Below are 16449 nucleotides of genomic sequence, written 5' to 3'. Positions count from 1 at the left end.
TTTTTTTTTTTTTTTGAGACAGTCTCACTTTGTCACCCCCGGTAGAGTGCCCTGGCACCATAGCACACAGCTACTTCTAACTTTTGGGCCCAAGTGACTCTCTTGCCTCAGCCTCCCGAGAATCTGGGACTACAGGCACCCTCCACAATGCCTGGCTATTTTTAGAGATGAGGTCTCACTCTGGCTCAGGCTGGTCTTGAATTCATGAGCTCAGGCAATCCACCCACCTTGGCCTCCCAGAGTGCTGGGATTCCAGACGTGAGCCACAACACCTGGCTTTTAAAACTTAGTCTTTCTCTCAGCTAGTTGAAGGACACTGATAGAAAGCACTTGGCACAGTGCCTAGCAGGTGGTAGGTGCTCAATAAGTAGTCTATTTACAAAAATAGAGAAATTCCCAAGGCCCTGGGTTTGAGAAAGCCTTGGGAGCCCCTCCTAGGCCTGTAATTTAATTCCTAACTTTCCTGATGATAGGGCATGTGTAACTGGGAGGCAGGGCCTGGATATGAGGTCCATTGCCCCACGCTTAGTTCCCAAGAACTGTGGTCTCCACCCCCCAACCCCCGCAGGGTTGTGGACTGGCATTGGTCTGTGACCTGATAGGAACTAGCTGTACAGCAGGAGCTGGGCAGTGAACAAGTGAGCAAAATCATCTGTATTTACAGTTGCTCCCCATGGCTTGCGTCACCGCCTGAGCTCGGCCTCACATAAGATCTGCGGCAGCATTAGATTTTCACAGGAGCCTGAACCCTACTGTAAACTGTGCATCTGAGTAGCTCAGAGCTCCCAATGAGTCTGCATTATGGTGAGTTGTATAATTATTTCATTATATATTACAATATAATAATAACAGAAATAAAGTGCACAATGAATGTCACGCACTGGAACTATCCTCCCCTGCCCCTGCTCCATGGAAACATTTTCTTCCATGAAACTTGTCCCTGGTGCCAAAAAGGTTGCAGACTGCTGCCCAAGAAAATCTTCCCCAAGTATGGGCAAAAATGACAGGATTAAATAAATATTAATGTTGATTGAAAATCCAGTCTTCTCCAGCCACATGGATCTGCTTCTGGGCATTCCACATGTCCTGCCTGTTCCCATTCCCATGCCCTGGTGGCTTTGGATGCTCCCTCCATCTGCTCACTGCCAATCTCTTACTTCCAAATCAGCATGAAAACTTAACCTCCTCCACACCCCCCTGAAGAACGGCCTCTCTGCCAGCTGCCAGCTGGCCCTGCATCCTCAGCTCTGTCCACTCGCCCTTCACTATTTTGTTTCATAAAATCCAAATTTTAGAGGAGTAAAATGATTATATCTGTTAAAATCTCCATGATTGAAGGCCCAACATTGTCTTCTGCCTTGGGGAGGGAAATTACGCTACCAAAAACAATTGCATCAGTAAACATACTTCACTGCACTTGCTGGCTCATCATTCATTTATTCTATACCCATCTAATAAGCACCTACTCAACGCTGGTCACCACACTCAGCCCTGGAAGCCCTGAGTAGAGTCGTGGTCTCTGTCTTCCATATGAAAGCCCAGGACCAGAGAAAGGGTGATGGAAGCTCTATGGTGGAGCTGTCCATAGTGGACCTAGGGGTGGGGTGCATCTAACACAGGCGGCTATGGGGGTGGGCTAGGGGAAGACTGGGTTGAGTTATTGGAGATTATTAAGTCTAAGACAGATGGGAGGGGGTTATAGACAGAGGAAGCGCCTGCTACATGGGAAGGCAGACAGGTGTGAGAGTATATGGGAAATTATATAAAACTGGTTTTGGAAAGTAGTGAGAGATGCCTTTTTATTTTAATCTTTTATTCTGGCTGTATGAAAGATCAACTTAAGGGAACTCTATAGTAAATCAATTTGGAAATGCAAAATCATAAGATATGATTTGAGAAGCAATTACTCCTTAAATTTTTCTTTCCTTTTTTCTCTTTCCCTCTCTCCCCTTCCTACCTTCCTTCCTCTCTCTCTCCCTCCCTCCTTCTCTTTTTCCATGACTTGTGCTTTTTTGTTTTTTTGAGACAGAGTCTCACTCCGTCTCCCTTGTTAGAGTGCTGTAGCGTCACAGCTCACAGCAACCTCCAACTCTTGGGCTTAAGTGATTCTATTGCATCAGCCTCCCAAGTAGCTGGGACTATAGGCACCCGCCACAACACTCGGCTATTTTTTGGTTGCAGTTGTTATTGTTGTTCAGCAGGCCTGGGCCAGCTCGAATCCACCAGCTTTCTTAACACCTGCTTTTCTCACAGTGAGGTTCATGGACATAGTGTCACGTTCTGCAAGTGATTGATAAACATGCACTGAGTATGCCTGACAGTGGCCTGTAGTGTGTGCAGCCCATGCATCTTGTCACAAGTTCCCAGACTCATCAGGCCTAAGTTCTAGCAATGGTGTAGCCACTTTGCCATAACAGGCTGGGTGACTTTAGAGAGTTTATTGCCTCTCTAGGCCTTCCTGGCCTCACCTGTAGTACAAAGACAAGATTAGATTGCTTCTCTGGTTTCTTCCTACTCTGAAGTACTGTATGATTCTAATCCTCCAATTTTATAAGGTCTGGCTCAGTGTGGACCCCTAGGGATGAGACAAATGTCTTGGCCAGGAAGAATATGAGAAGAGCTATGCATGCATACAGGAGCATGCAGGGGAAACGGCTCAAACTCTACCCAGACCCACCACCTCCTCCAGGGAGGGAGAGGGCCTGAGTCTCAGGCACAGGAATGACTAGGCTCTGATCCCCAACTGAGGATCAAGCTGTGACTCAACTCTGATAAATGAGAGAGTAGAGGGAGAGGAGAAATGTGGATGGAGAAAAGAAAAACCAGAGTAAAAGGAACAGAAAGGCTAAAATAGAAAGAGGGCAAAGAGGGAAAAAGAGAGAGCAAGAAAAACTCAGTAGTGGAATCAGAGGAAGAGAGGAGAAGACGCATCTACTGGCAAAGCAGCAGGAGAAGATCAACTTCAGGTAAGCCCCCCAGGCTCTTTTCTAGGGCAGGTCACCATCAAGAGACTAACAATATCCTTTAATGAACAAGAGAGGGACAGAAGGTGGGGAGAACAAGGACTGAGGTATGACATCTGCCTGGGACAGGGCAGAGGCTAACGATCTAAAAGAGGACACCCCCTACCTCCAGCCCCTGCAAACTGAGTTCTTTCAACGAAGCTGCTGCCAGGTATAGCCCAGGACTGCACACCCTCCCTGCCTGGGGACAGAAGGGAGTCCAGACTGCATTTCATAGCTCTCTGACCCGGCCTGGATCCTGGGATCCAGATCCTGATCCCTATTCCTCAGCCTACCATCTTCCTGCAGGTCCTGCTTAAAGAGATTCTGAAAAGGAGAATCCTTTTTCCCTGAGTGTAAGCTCCATGAGGCCCAGGGTTTGTTTTTTCTATTTTATTCACTGCTGTCCTCTAACACCTAGAATGAGCTGGTGTGTAATAAATGTCTGCTGAGCGAATAGCAAGCCAGGCAGCAGGAGCAGCCCGGTGTGCGGCCCTGCGGTGTGGCGGGAGGTCGGAGAGCGCACCTTCTTCTTGCTGCAGTAGATCTGCCATTTCTTCTCCGGGGGCAGTGCAAACATAGCCTCCCGGTTTCTGTCAGTGAGATCCAATTCATCCTGCAAAGACAGCAAGAAAAAAGATGACTGAAACCAGGGACAGCTGAGATTGGAATATTCTTCCCCACAGGGAACTGCAATTCCCCCCCCAAATCTATTCCTCAGCCTACTATCTTCCTCCCTAAGAGGGTTAAAAAGATAAGGCAGTTCTTTTTCTACTAGGAATACAGCCTCAATCCAAGCCCGTGAGTATTCAATCCACCCTCCCTTTCCTCCTGCCCACCCCCACCTTGTCTCCGCAAATGCCTTTCCTGCTCCAGGTTGCCCTGTACCCTGCCTGTCTCCTGCACTGCCTTGCTAGCCCCAAATCCTGTCCTCTTTCTCTTATCCTTAAGCTTGTCAATACCACAAGCTGAGAAAGATTGGGGCTAGTCCTGCTTTTCTCTCAGAATCTTGTCCCATCCTTCAAGTCTCCCTGCTCTTGGAATCTCTCCCCAGAAATTCTCTGGCTCTCCTAACTTCAGCAAGAGTCCTGGCACAGGCTGGAGAGAGCTGATGAGGACAGGGGCTGAACAGAAGAGGAAGGGTGTGCCATGCCTAGGGAGGCGTCCATCTGCTGCCCACAGAGGTGGTGTCTGCCAGAGGCAGCCCCTCCACCTGCAGGGCCACCAAGACAAAGCTGAGCACACACAGGGCGCAGGCTCCTGGGGCCCAGTCCACACTTCCCAAGGAGCAGAACTGGGAGGTTTCTGAGCAGTGACGGGTGATTTTGTATTGCGGTTAGCTGTACACTTGTCTTTCCGAGCCAGTGGTCTCTATCACAAAATCAATGTGCATTTCTTGGCAGGGTGCTCTTGGGGCTGCTCATTCCTCATTTAATCTCTCTTCTTGGTCCCTTCAGCAATCACACTTCTGGGCAGTCTCTCCTGCTTCACTCCATATTCCTCCTGGGCTCCTGTGATGGCTTTTCCTTCTCTATTCTACTTTAAATGCTGAAGCCTCCAGGCACCAGCCTGTGTCCTATCCTCTCCTCCCTCTGTGCCGTGCCCTAGGTGAGGCCTTCTCTTCTCACCCATTCCCAAGGACTCAGTCATCATCCTAAAGACTCTGTAACCTGTGCTCCTACCCACCAATCTCCTGAGCTCCAGCCTCTGGGGCCCAACCACTTACAGTAGCTCTCCACTGTAATGTCCCTCAGGCACCTCACACACTCAGAGTGTCACTATGCATCAAGTATATTTATTCATGTACTTAAAACTTGCAACAACCCACTTTACAGATGAGAAAATGGGTGCACAGAGAATATGCTGAATTCATCATCCCAGCCCCCTAAATGTGAGTCTGCTCCAGTATATCCTGTCCTGTTCAGGGCTCACCATCCACCCAACTTCTCTTGTCAAGAAACCTGGGTGGTCTTTGATTCCTTCTTACTCGTCTATCCTACCAAGTCCTATTCTCTTTCCTCTCAATAGCTGCTGAATCTGTCCACTTCTCCCCATCCTCGCTGCCACTACTCCCCCTCATTTGGATTGCTGTAGTAGCCTGGCATCCTTCTTCAACAGAGTGTCCTACACGGTCTTTTAGAAAAGCAGATTGGATCACATCAAACCATTAATCAATGACCTTAGTCATTGCTTGCAGGATTGAATCCGAAGTCCTTAGTTATTCTGGTCTTCATTGTGTCCCTTAAAGGGACTTGCGACTCTCACATCTGCTGTTTCTTCTGCAGGGGACCCTCTGCCATTGTCCTGCACCCACATTCACTTATCTAACCATCACTGTCTTCAGGTCCCAGTGGAAATAAGTCATTGCTCACGGAGGCCCTTGCAGCCTCTACACTCTGGAATAGAGCTCTCTGCTAGACACTCCCAAAGCCCCCTGGATACTCCTGGTCCTCACACTCACCACATGTGTCACTGCTCTTCAGAATCTGTCATCCCTGTTAAACTGCAGGTTCCTGCAGGCAGGGGCAGTGTCTGATAGTTCATCTCTAAATCCGCACAGCTCCCCTGGGACGCAGCACACAGCAGTCTCCACAAGGATTTCTGATTTGTTCGATGGATACCCCACACTCTTCTTGCAACCAAACTTGTCAGGCTTACTCTTGATTTTGCAAAAGTGCCTTACAAGGGTCGCCTGCCCCACTCAAGATGCTCGGAAAATATTTGTTAAATAAAAGGGCCAAGGAAAGGAACACCACTCATCATGTCCTTTAAAAACTCACGTAGTCTACTCAAGAAAAGGCCCTGACTAACACCAGCCAGGTTCCAAATGCTACTCTGAGCCATGCTCCCACATTGTTGCCCCACTCCTAGGAAAGGTATAAATCAGGCAGTGAAGTTCCCTGAACCTGCCGTGATGAGGAGGCTGGACAACTTTTTCACATAACCCCCATGGTCTCATCTTACACCAGCCCTGTTATTTGAAGAGCTGGGTTCCCTTAACCAGGTGCATCAACTATCAAATACAAGTAAGAAACCACGTTCCAAACCACATAAACTGTTTCTACACTGGCCATCAAGGGAATGAGTGACCAAGAGCTAATAGTAGATAAACTTGGGCTATGGCTTTATGCCAGAGTTTAGGTTCTGCACCTCTGGTCTGAGACCTTCTTTGGTGTGAAGGCTTTTCTCACCATCAGACCTCCAACAAGAGGAATTATGCTTATTTCCTGTTCTGTCTCCTTGTGTCAGGGTATGAAGTTTCATATATAAGGGCCTCTCCCATAGGCAGACTGGTGTACTGGTCTAGATGGGCACTGCAGAGTCAGGAAGGGCTGGTCCTTGTGTCAGTGGGGGAGCTTCCAGCTATCCCAGCTAGACACAGCATATAATCATCTCGGACCCGAACCAGGTCCCAGATGTGATAACAGCATCTCTGCCCCTATAGTTCCAGCCAGTCATCCCTTGTTCCAAGGGGCCCAATGTCTGGGTATAGGATCCCACTCTGTCCTTTCTTCCTGTCCCAGAGATTAAAGGCTCCTCAGGCAACTCCAGAGAGCAAATGAGAGAAAGGAGGTGTCACATGTCCTGATGTTCCTTGTGACTCCTCACTGCCTTATTTTATGAAAGCCCAGATCTGCCCCTTCCTATGGTAACCTAAGGGCTGCATGTAATCTGGAATCCAATGCAGATAGGAGATGGGCTCATTCTACTGGACATACATTTCATGGTATCCATCCCTGTGAGATGATCTATTTCCCTATGCAGCTGAGGTGTCCTGGGCAGCCCACCTCCTCCCCAAGAGGAGTTTCAAGAGGTGGCAATTGCAGTACGGGGGCCCTGTTCTCTGTCTTGTCCTGCTTGTCCATTCACCCTCCTCCCATTTTCAGTGCCCTCCCTCCCCACTCTCTCACTGACCACCAGTTCTGCGAAGCGGACATTAAGCTCCTCAGGGTTCGGGATGGGGCTGGAGAACTCGATGTACTGCAGAGGGTGGCTGTCCCGGAGGTTGATCTCGGGGAGGTCACTGCCCCCGAAGCAGCACAGGAAGCCCAGGCCATGGCGGCTCCTCTTGCGGGGGGCCATGGTCACTGCAGGCTAGGGGGTCAGCAGGCAGATGCCCTAGGTCCTCATCATGATCTGGGTACAAGAACAGAGAGCACAGAATGGTCAGGCATGGCAGTCAGACAGGCAAGGGCAGAAGTCACTCTGCCTTCATAACATTTGTGTCCCATGGACTGTCAAGAGCCCTTGACCCTATAGCCAAGGACTCTCCCCTCCTCCCACAGCCTCCCTCTGTCCCCTCTAGCTCTTTCCATGGGAAGCATTTATGTGTCCTCCCCACCATGCCCTTGGAGTGTTTCCTGCCAGAACACTTCCCATACCCCCTCTGTGCCCCAGGGAAGAGAAGAAGGCTGTAGTTATAGAAGGGACTTCCAGGTGGGCAGAGCTAAATCTCCATGAATGTGCAAATGGCATCCTATTCCCTATTGTCTGGAAGATCAGTTTCCAGCAAGATGTACTTACTCACTTGATTCATTTCAGGGTGTGGGTATAACTGATTTCAAGGCATTAGCCAATGGGGAGCAGGGGTTGGAAAATGCTGGTGGAGAGACATCAAGATCACCGCATAGGACAGCTCCCAGAGCAGGGCCCTAGAGGGGCAGAGACCTGAATGGTCTTCTCATCAGTCTGTCACACCCAGGATATTTGGATAAATGTGAAATATCAACAAGGTAAGGGTTCATCCATCCACCTAGAACAGTGGTTCTCAACCTTCATAATGCTGCGGCCCTTTAATGCAGTTCCTGTAGGTCGCAACCCACAGGTTGAGAACTGCTGACCTACAAGAAGGAGGTCAATGTCCCTGAGAGAGGTCATCTGGGGAAGCCATTAGAGTGAATTCTAGGTAATGGTTCATAGAGTGAATTCTTGGGATGGTGTTCAACATATTGAAAGAAATCTGCTCAGATCTGCTTTTCATACCAATTAAGAGGAGAGAACACTGCTCTGGCAAGAGAGTAGAATGATGGATGTCCGACAGGTGGGTGGCTGTTGGAACAGATGGGGTTAAGTCTTTGGCTTGCCAGTGGGAGAGCCTAGTGTCTGGCTCAGGAAGAAACACCAGCCCAGATCATTAATGCCACATAGCCTCTAGGTCAGTGAAGTCCAAGGCCTCCAGAACCACCTTCAAACACTGGTTCCTGAACATGCTTTCAGACAACCTGGGAGGGTTCAGCAGAAAGACCCTAACTCACACACCAAACTGCTGCCAGCCACACTCTCCCCATCCCATAATTATGAACCTTAAATATCTAAAAAGACAGAGAGAAGATTCTGTTTTTATCCCTGTTGAATATCGTCATTTTGTGAGGGGTGTCAAGATACTTGATTCTTGTTGTCACCTGCATTGTTGCTAAAACTGTTGACTATGGCAAGGACACAGACCCTAATGACACAACAGCCTCATCTAGGAATGCCAGAGAATTATTCCCAGTATTCTCAGGGGGAAGTCCTTTAACCAGCTCTCAATCCATGTAACTACCACGCTCTCATCTAGCTCTCTTTCCTACAAAAACAACATGAGAGATTTCCCCTAAAGCCCTGTGGAACTGAAGAGATGCTAAATGGAGGGCAGTCCTGTGAACCCAGCTCTAGAATCTTATCAAAAAAGAAAACAAGATAAATTTGGCCTAACTTGTTCTCAGTTACACAGGGTAACTTCGAGAGAACATTGCTTTATTTCCTAAGTCCTAACAATCTAACTAATCTTTAAGTGTAATCTTATCTGGCCTCTTCTGTGTCATAACCTATTTTAATTGTCATCCTTTTAAAAGAACAAATGTTTACTGGCTCCATTTTATCTTTCTTTATAAACTTTTAGACAGGCTTTTTAATAGCCCAGGAGAGCCTCAAACAACATATGATCCAAGGGTGCCTTGTACTTTGGTTATCTTTTTTTTATTAAATCAAAAAGAGGTAGAGCATGTATACATTAAAGCATTTAGGGGGTACAGCATGCTGATAGTACTATTGGTCAACTTTGCTCTGTTTCCATATTGGCTCTCACCAGCACAGGGAAGGCTGTCTGAGGGCAGGGACTGCCTCTGTCTTCTTTGACAGTTCCTCCACTTCCCCCAATTTCTACAGCCAATAAAAGCCTTGCACTTAGTGGGTACTCAATAAATATTTCTTGGTCAATTAGAAGATAACCTATGCCTGTGGAAAATAAGAAAAGAGGGTCCTTATTAAGCAGACAAGACATCTCTGACTGCAGCAGTTGATAAGTAATCAGGAACCTTTGTATGGAATAAGAGGACCACCCTGGAAGCTGGGGACAGGAGAAGCAGCAGGCTGGCTAGTGCAGCAGTGCTGGCAGATGGTGGCAAAGACCCGAGATAGGCTGGCAGCTGAGCAAAACAGAGAGGAAGTGGGACTTCGGGGTTTCCATGCAACTTGATAAGCAACGGCCATGAGTAGGTGAGACAAAGCCCTGGCCTCTGACTGTCAGGCTTAGTAAAGTCAGGCAAATGGGGTGGACCAAGCTTCAAGTGTGGGATGATCACACGAAATGCAGACCAGATCCCCTTTGTTTCATCAGCCTCCAAAATGCAGCTGCAGCTGGTGAGCAAGACTGCTTTGTTCAGGGTTCAGAGATGAGAGGGAAGCTCCTGGGGCTGTGGGGAGCCTGGCTGACAGCAGGGGGGTGGGGCGAGGGGGAAGGGGTTTGGGGAGGGACAGGCTGCTGCCTGGGAGGACCTCTGAACACCTCTGCCTGCCTTCACCTCCTCAACTTCTCGTTCTCTAGTCTCTCTCTCACCTTTATTTGCTCTTCAGCTCCTAAGCCAGGCTTTAACGGGGGGAGTCAGGGGTCAAGACAGGCCTGGCACACACCCGGCATGCTGTGCCACCATCATACTCATGATTGCTCTGGCTGGCCAGTGCCCTTGCCATACCTATTGTTAGTATTTTAACATCTCTCCTGAGAACAGGCAGTGAGGTGCAGTGGCCCTCAGGAGGAGGGACGTGTACACAGACCCTCCAAACAGGAAGCACCATCCCCCAAGAAAAGGGCCTTGCACACTCAGGGGACTGCTGCATATTTGCCCTTTTAAGGGGCTGCCTGTTTGACAGCTCCCGAGAGTGTTTATGTTCTGAGGACAACCCTCTCCCAGCTACCCCTGCGTAAGTCTTTTCCTGCTTCCCTTTCATAAGGCGCCATCTGAACATCCAGGACAAAACCCGTAGGCTCTCAGCTGGAAGGCGCCTCAAAAATCATGTCACTCCGTGGTAGAAATGAGCAATTGAGGTCCAAAGAGAAAATGTCTTGTCTTCACACAGCTGGGGACAGGGCTGGGATTAAAACCCAGGACTCCAGCTAGCAGACTGCAGTCAGATCACTGTCCCTCCAGAGAGCTTATTCTCCCACCAGTGGGCCTTTCCCCACCTTGCTCCCAGGCCAACAACTTCCTTCCCTTACAGCAGACACATCTCTATGACTTAGTTCAGAAATGCCTCTAGTCACATGGTCCAGGAGAGGATGACAGAGGCTTCACATGCCACCTGCTTTTCCACAGCTTCAGTAGGAGCTCCTTCTGTCTTGCAAGCCCTAATTTATGGCCCAGTCCTGCTCTGATGCCTCCTTCACTCCTGCTCCCAGTGGTGGAGAGGGTGGAGAGGCTCTGAAGCCAGATAGACTGGGGTTTGCCTTCTGCCTTTGCCTCTCCAGCTGGTGCCCCGGGCATGTCTCTTAACCTCCCAGGGCCATCATCACCAGCAAGGTGAGACTCGCCCTGCCCTCAGCCTGCAGCCCTTTTCCAGGCACAGCTGGGGCTAGGAGTGCAGATTTGCCCAGCCAGATTTAAGAAGTCCCCCAGCCTTGCCTTTGCAAACTGGGAATCCAGGCCAGAGGAGCTGGGTTGCTCTAGCTAGAAAGGTAAATCACCACTGCCCCGGGCAGGGAGTGGCAAAGTGAGGGAGCCAGGGCAATTCGTTCCTGCCAAAGCCCTTGAGAAAGAGGAGGGATGAGGTTTCTACCTCAGAGAAGAACTGAGGCGCAGTGGGGAAATGGAAGGGACAGGGCAGATGGAAACCCAGCAGACCTGAACTCAGGCCAGAGGACTTAACCTGCCCTCCCCCACTTTTCTCCATAGAAATCTCCCCAACATCAGCAGCTCCCTGCCCCCCACATCCTGTCTCCCTGCTCCCTCCCTTCTTCCTGTGGGGAAAAGGTCATCTCAGGTCAGTCAGTCCCTAAACACAGACCAACTGGCATAAGACACCAAACCAACAGCCCATTGACCAGCACCTTCTGTGAAGGCTAGAAAGTGCCTCCAAGGGGTCCCTCAGTCCCCTGGCTGGCGCCAGACTTCACCCACCCCCCAGTGTCACAGTCCCAGCACCTTGGAAGGAAAGCACACTGCCTTACCTGGGGCTAGTCCTGGCTCTGTCCCTAGCCTGCTGGTGGTTAGAGACTGCGGTGTTAGCCCTTCTTGGGCACAGTTTCATCTCTGTCCAATGCTGGGGTTTGACCAAAAACCTGCAAGGCCTTGGACAGCCCAGACAAAGCCCTGACCTTTCACACCACCTGACTCCATCCCAGTCCCAAAGGTTTCCCAAGAGGCTCTCCTGCACCTGTGCTGAGCACGCTCCCAGGTTCCACCCTGAGCTGGGCTTCCAACCACTTGATTTCATTTCTCACATGTGGTCTGTAAAGACACAAACACCAACCCCCACCCCAAGCCCTCACCCCTCGGTTTCCACTAAACGGCTTTTGCACTTTAGGACTTCCAAAGCCCCATATCATCAGTACTTATTCCTTATTCTTTGAGTAGAAACAGAACAATACTAACACTTAAGACTTTGAAACATGGCAGACAAAGGCGGTATTTAGGTTTTATCCCCATAGCAACTCTCTGAGATAGGTGGTTTTATTTCAAAGAAGTTACTTAAAAACAAACAAATAAACAATAAACTCAAAAATGCAAAAAAAAAAAATATCCTGTGGTTTGGAGAGGTTAAGTAATTTGCTTAAGGTCACACAGTTAGTTAAGATCATAGCTAGGATTCAAACCCAGGACCTTCTGACTCAAAAGCTATAAACCACTAAGCCACAAGGCACATAGCCAAGAAATAACCTAAGCTGAGATCTGCTCCGAGCTTTCTCAACTGATCTGTAGACTCAGATTCAGTAACTCATAATTCTACATTTCCTGTGAGCTGGGCCAGGTGTTTTCACAGTGCTGCAATCTCATTTGAACTTCACAGTGACCTTGTGAGGTGGTTGTTGTTATGACCCCCTTTACAGATGATGATGTTGCAGCTTCAGGAGCTGTTACACGGCTTGGTGAACAACACCTAGCTGTTAAGGGACAGAACTGGCACTCACAAGTAAGTAGTCTGACTCCAAAGTCTGGTTACAGAACCAAAGTTGACTCACAGCCCTTCCATTAGCTCTTGGGGCCAATGCTGTGGCTTTAGAGCATTCAAATTGTTCTCTCCCATCCTCTTCCCCACCTTGATACATGCGGGTCCCAGGGCAAGGACATGCTATTGACCATTTTCTTTGGGACCTTCCAAAGTGCCTACTGGGAGGCAGGTGCTGCACTGATAATTTTCTGCATTATTTCATTTATTCTCCAACCTTCCAAGAGTATCACTATCCCTTCTTCCTGATGATGACATTAAGACTCCCAAAGGTCTGGCAACCTGCCCAAAGAATGAGTGCTATAAATGAAGAGGCTGAGTCCGAGGACAGTGGTGTGTTATCAAACACCTGCTTTTGACTAGCTTCTACACCCACGTGCTGGATGCTGACCTAGGTGACGAGGACCCAGGAGTAAACAAGGCCTGGCCCCTTTCTTTGAGGTCCCCTTCTAGTGGGAGAACAAGGGGAATAAGGCAATGGCAACAGAGGGTTAGAGAGAGAGGGGTGTGGGCAGCACTAAGAAGGAGGAACTGGCCCAGTCCGTGGGAGAGGGGTGAAGGGAAATCAGGGTGGGCTTCCAAGAGAAGGTGATATTGATCTAGTCTTGAAACAGCTGAGAGAATTAAGGAAGAGTGCAAGGGGAGGGAACAGCATTCCACAAAGGAACAGCATAAGCTAAGGTTTAGAGGCGAGGCACACACACGGCATGTCTGAGGCCAGAGTCCTGACCAGTGGCTAGATCAATGGCAAAGGAAGTGCACAGGGTTCCCAAGTACCCTGGTTTGATGGCAGAGCTGCAGGCATCTGGGGAGCCTGCTCCTTTCCCCTTCACCCTGGATCCCTTGGGACTAGGGCTGGGAATGGGGCCCAGAGGTCCCAGAGCTGCTTCGTGGAACATAAGGAATGTAAACAATTTCCTGCTCCGCAGGCAGAGATTGCTTCCTATACACTGACCCTCCACATGCCACGTGCTGTGCGGGTCACCTAGGAAGTGACCCTGGGCCCAGCTGGGGGCCTGGCTCCCCATGGAAGAGTCGATGCTTTCCTATCTCAGGCCCACTGCCTACTTACACAACCTGTTTCCACCTCAACCTCTGAGGACCATCTCCTCAGGCTTTGTGGGCAGCAAACCGGCCCAAGGGTCCCCCTGAACACTATCAATACCCACATACCCCATGGAACTGTCAGAATTACTGACACCCAACTCTACCCCACACATTTGGGTTCTGTTCTATTGCCATGTGTTTAGATACCACTGACCATGTGGCTTCTGACAAGTTACTTGCCTCTAGGCGCCTCAGTTTCTTCATTTGTAAAATGGAGGAAATAATAATAGTACATAATTCATGGGCTCATCTGAGTATTAAATTCATTAATGTTTGTAAAGCACTGTAGTAAAAGCAAAGGCTATTAATAGCCACACGTATAGAGAAGCTACTGTTACACGCATGAAGATACCTGAATATTGACTGTGTGTATAACAGCAAGTTTTCTCTCTACATGGATGAATGTTACATATTATTACAGGGCTTTGCAAAAGTTACAGAGGCCAAATCCAGCTTGCTGAGTGTTTTTGTAAATACTGTCCTATTAGAACACAGCTCATTCATTTAAGTATCATCTACAACTACTGTCATGTAACAGAGACAGTGTGGCCTACAGAGCCCAAAACATTTACTAAGAAGCCCTTTACAGAAAAAGACTGTAGGTACCCATGTTAACCTTATGTGACTGATAATATCCAATTATTTTTAATGTACAGAAACATCAATTTCAGATGGTTCCACTTCATATATCCTACTGGCCCCTCACTTGTCCTGTCTGACCTATTAAATTGGGAGTGCCATGCTCTAAATCTAGCGATTCTAATTATAATAAAATTATAGTTATCATTTATTGTGTACATACTGTGTTCAGAGTTTATCTCAAACTCTCACCTCCCCTTTTTACAGATGAGGAACTGAGAGGCTCAGAAAGATGCTAAGTATGTGACTACGACTCAAATTATGTCTCCAGGCCACTGTGCGGCCCCCGCTTGGTGCTTCTAACGGGTTGCTGGGAGTGGGATCCACCTCTGATGAGGACCAGAAGTGGAGAGCATGAAGGCCTCCCATCTTCCCACCTCTCTGTGTGTCTAGCTCTGAAGCCCAGTCCTGTGACTTCTCTGGAAGGGCAGCCTGTTCTCTCTCTCCCTCTCTCCCTCTCCCTCTCTCTCCCTCAGGTAGCACTTAGAACAATCTGATTTTCTGACTTGCAGTGTGAGTCTCAGGCCAGACCAGACTGGGGACACAGCAACATGTTCAAAAATAAGCAAGCTCTCTTTCCAGGACTGGGAAACTATTCTTAGCAGCTGCCTAAATTATGGTCTGGTTCCCTTGCACTCTGGGAAAGGCAAAGAAAGCAAAAGTAAACTCTCCCAGCCCCAGAGACCCCTCTGTGCAGGCTGGGGGTGGGAGACACAGAGGAATTCACTGAGACTGGAGAAGAGGAAGGAGAGACCTTTCTGGAAAAGTGAAACTGAAAATCCCTCAAAGTGACATTCTCTAACTGGGAAGTGGGGTAGGAGTTGTAGGTTTTTCAAATGGTTTTCTTGTTTTGAGAAATGATGCTGAGAATGTAGGTTTCCCTGTATCAGCAGAGCAGGAAACAAGCAGATGGTAGCTCTCTAAGACCATGGTGCAGTCTCTCCTTCCTTCTTTCTTTCCTTCCTTCCTTCCTTCCCTCCCTCCCTCCCTCCCTCCTTCCTTCCTTCCTTCTTTCCTTCTTTCCTTCCTCCATCCACCCCCTGAATACCAGGTGTAAAGCACCCAGGTTTCTGGGTGTTTTCTATGAAGCAGGCATCAAATCCTATCCTCACAAAGTGCATGATCTTCTTGGGATGTCGGGGAGAGGTGCAGCTGCAGTCTCTGGGAGTGCAGAGAGGGGAGACTTCTGGCAGGGGTGACCTGGGGAACACTGAAGTTGGACTTCAGGAGAAGGAAGGACATCGGCACATGCCAGTGGGGGTCCACGGAAGCATTCTCAGCAAAGTGTGTGCCAGAGAGAGGATCAGGCATGCGCAAAAGCCCAAGGTGAATGAAAAGCTAAGGCAGGCAGCTGTGCCAGGCAAGCACGCAGAGCTCAGAGGTGCAGTGGGAACCAAGCCTGGGGCTGGGAGGTGGAAGCCAGTGAAGGGTGTGTGGGTGGGTGGATAGTGGCTGATTGGTTCCTGGCCTAGAGGAGAAGAGAGAGTTCCTGAGGTCTGGTCAGAGCTGAGATTCAGACAGACATTTCTGGTGGCACTGAATGGGGCAGAATTCCAGGAGGGAGGAGCAGAAGCCGAGGAGAGTTGGGAGGCAAGACCGTCTGTGTGCGCAGAAGTGAATGAGGCCCCGTACTGCGGAGAACAGAGAGGAGGGGATGGGTGCTGGTGAAGTTGCTGTCGAGGAGGGGTGTGAGGCCACACATGTGTGGGAGGGTGAGGGGGCTGGGCACGCAGAGCAGGGACTGGGGCTGGCAGTGGGACCTGGAGGGTCAGAGCTCTTGAGCGCCAGTTGTGGAGTGAGAGAGAAGGCCGTCCGCCCGTCTCTGCCAGCCAGTACAGCCCACAGTCTGGGGCTCCTGGGCAAAAGGAAACCACCCTGCATGTGACATGCATGTCCCCAGAGCCCCCTGCATCGGGAAGCCAAGCCCTCACCTGGTTTACACTGACAAGCTGTGTTTATTGAAAAGTATAGGGAAAAGAGTCCGTGGCTTCCCTATATTCTAATCCCAGCTCTCCTGCTAGAGCAGCCCTGCTGAGAGCTCAGCACCTGTCTACAGCCCAGGGCCAGGGAAGCCCCTGCTGGCCACTCCTGGTCTTCCCCTCCCAGAGCCCCCATACAAAAGGCACTCAGTCCCTCATGAGGGCAGGACCCCAAGGTCCTCTCATAAGCCTGCCCTGGAGACCCCAGGGGGCTTGTACACATGGAGCAGCCCTTCAAGCACCCCTTACAATGCAGCTTGTCCCAACTCAGCACCCTGCATTCACCCCAAAATGGCCTC

At 49.5% G+C, this 16449-nt stretch overlaps 1 protein-coding gene across 1 annotated transcript in view; it reads right to left on the bottom strand.

Annotated features, from left to right (window-relative positions):
• Positions 1-16449, bottom strand: part of DAAM2 (dishevelled associated activator of morphogenesis 2) — a 75495-nt gene that overhangs the window by 35979 nt on the left and 23067 nt on the right. Inside the window, exons 2-3 of the mRNA XM_023512816.1 lie at positions 6918-7139; positions 3529-3618 (exon numbers count right to left, since the gene is read on the bottom strand). Coding sequence (XP_023368584.1) covers positions 3529-3618; positions 6918-7085 — 258 coding nt within the window. The 5' untranslated portion in view covers positions 7086-7139. The remainder of the gene's footprint in view (positions 1-3528; positions 3619-6917; positions 7140-16449) is intronic.

Source organism: Otolemur garnettii, unplaced genomic scaffold (genome assembly GCF_000181295.1).
Source record: "Otolemur garnettii isolate 467f Iridium unplaced genomic scaffold, OtoGar3 scaffold00031, whole genome shotgun sequence".
NCBI classification, from domain to species: Eukaryota; Metazoa; Chordata; class Mammalia; order Primates; family Galagidae; genus Otolemur; species Otolemur garnettii.
This window is presented reverse-complemented; position numbering and strand designations above follow the sequence as displayed.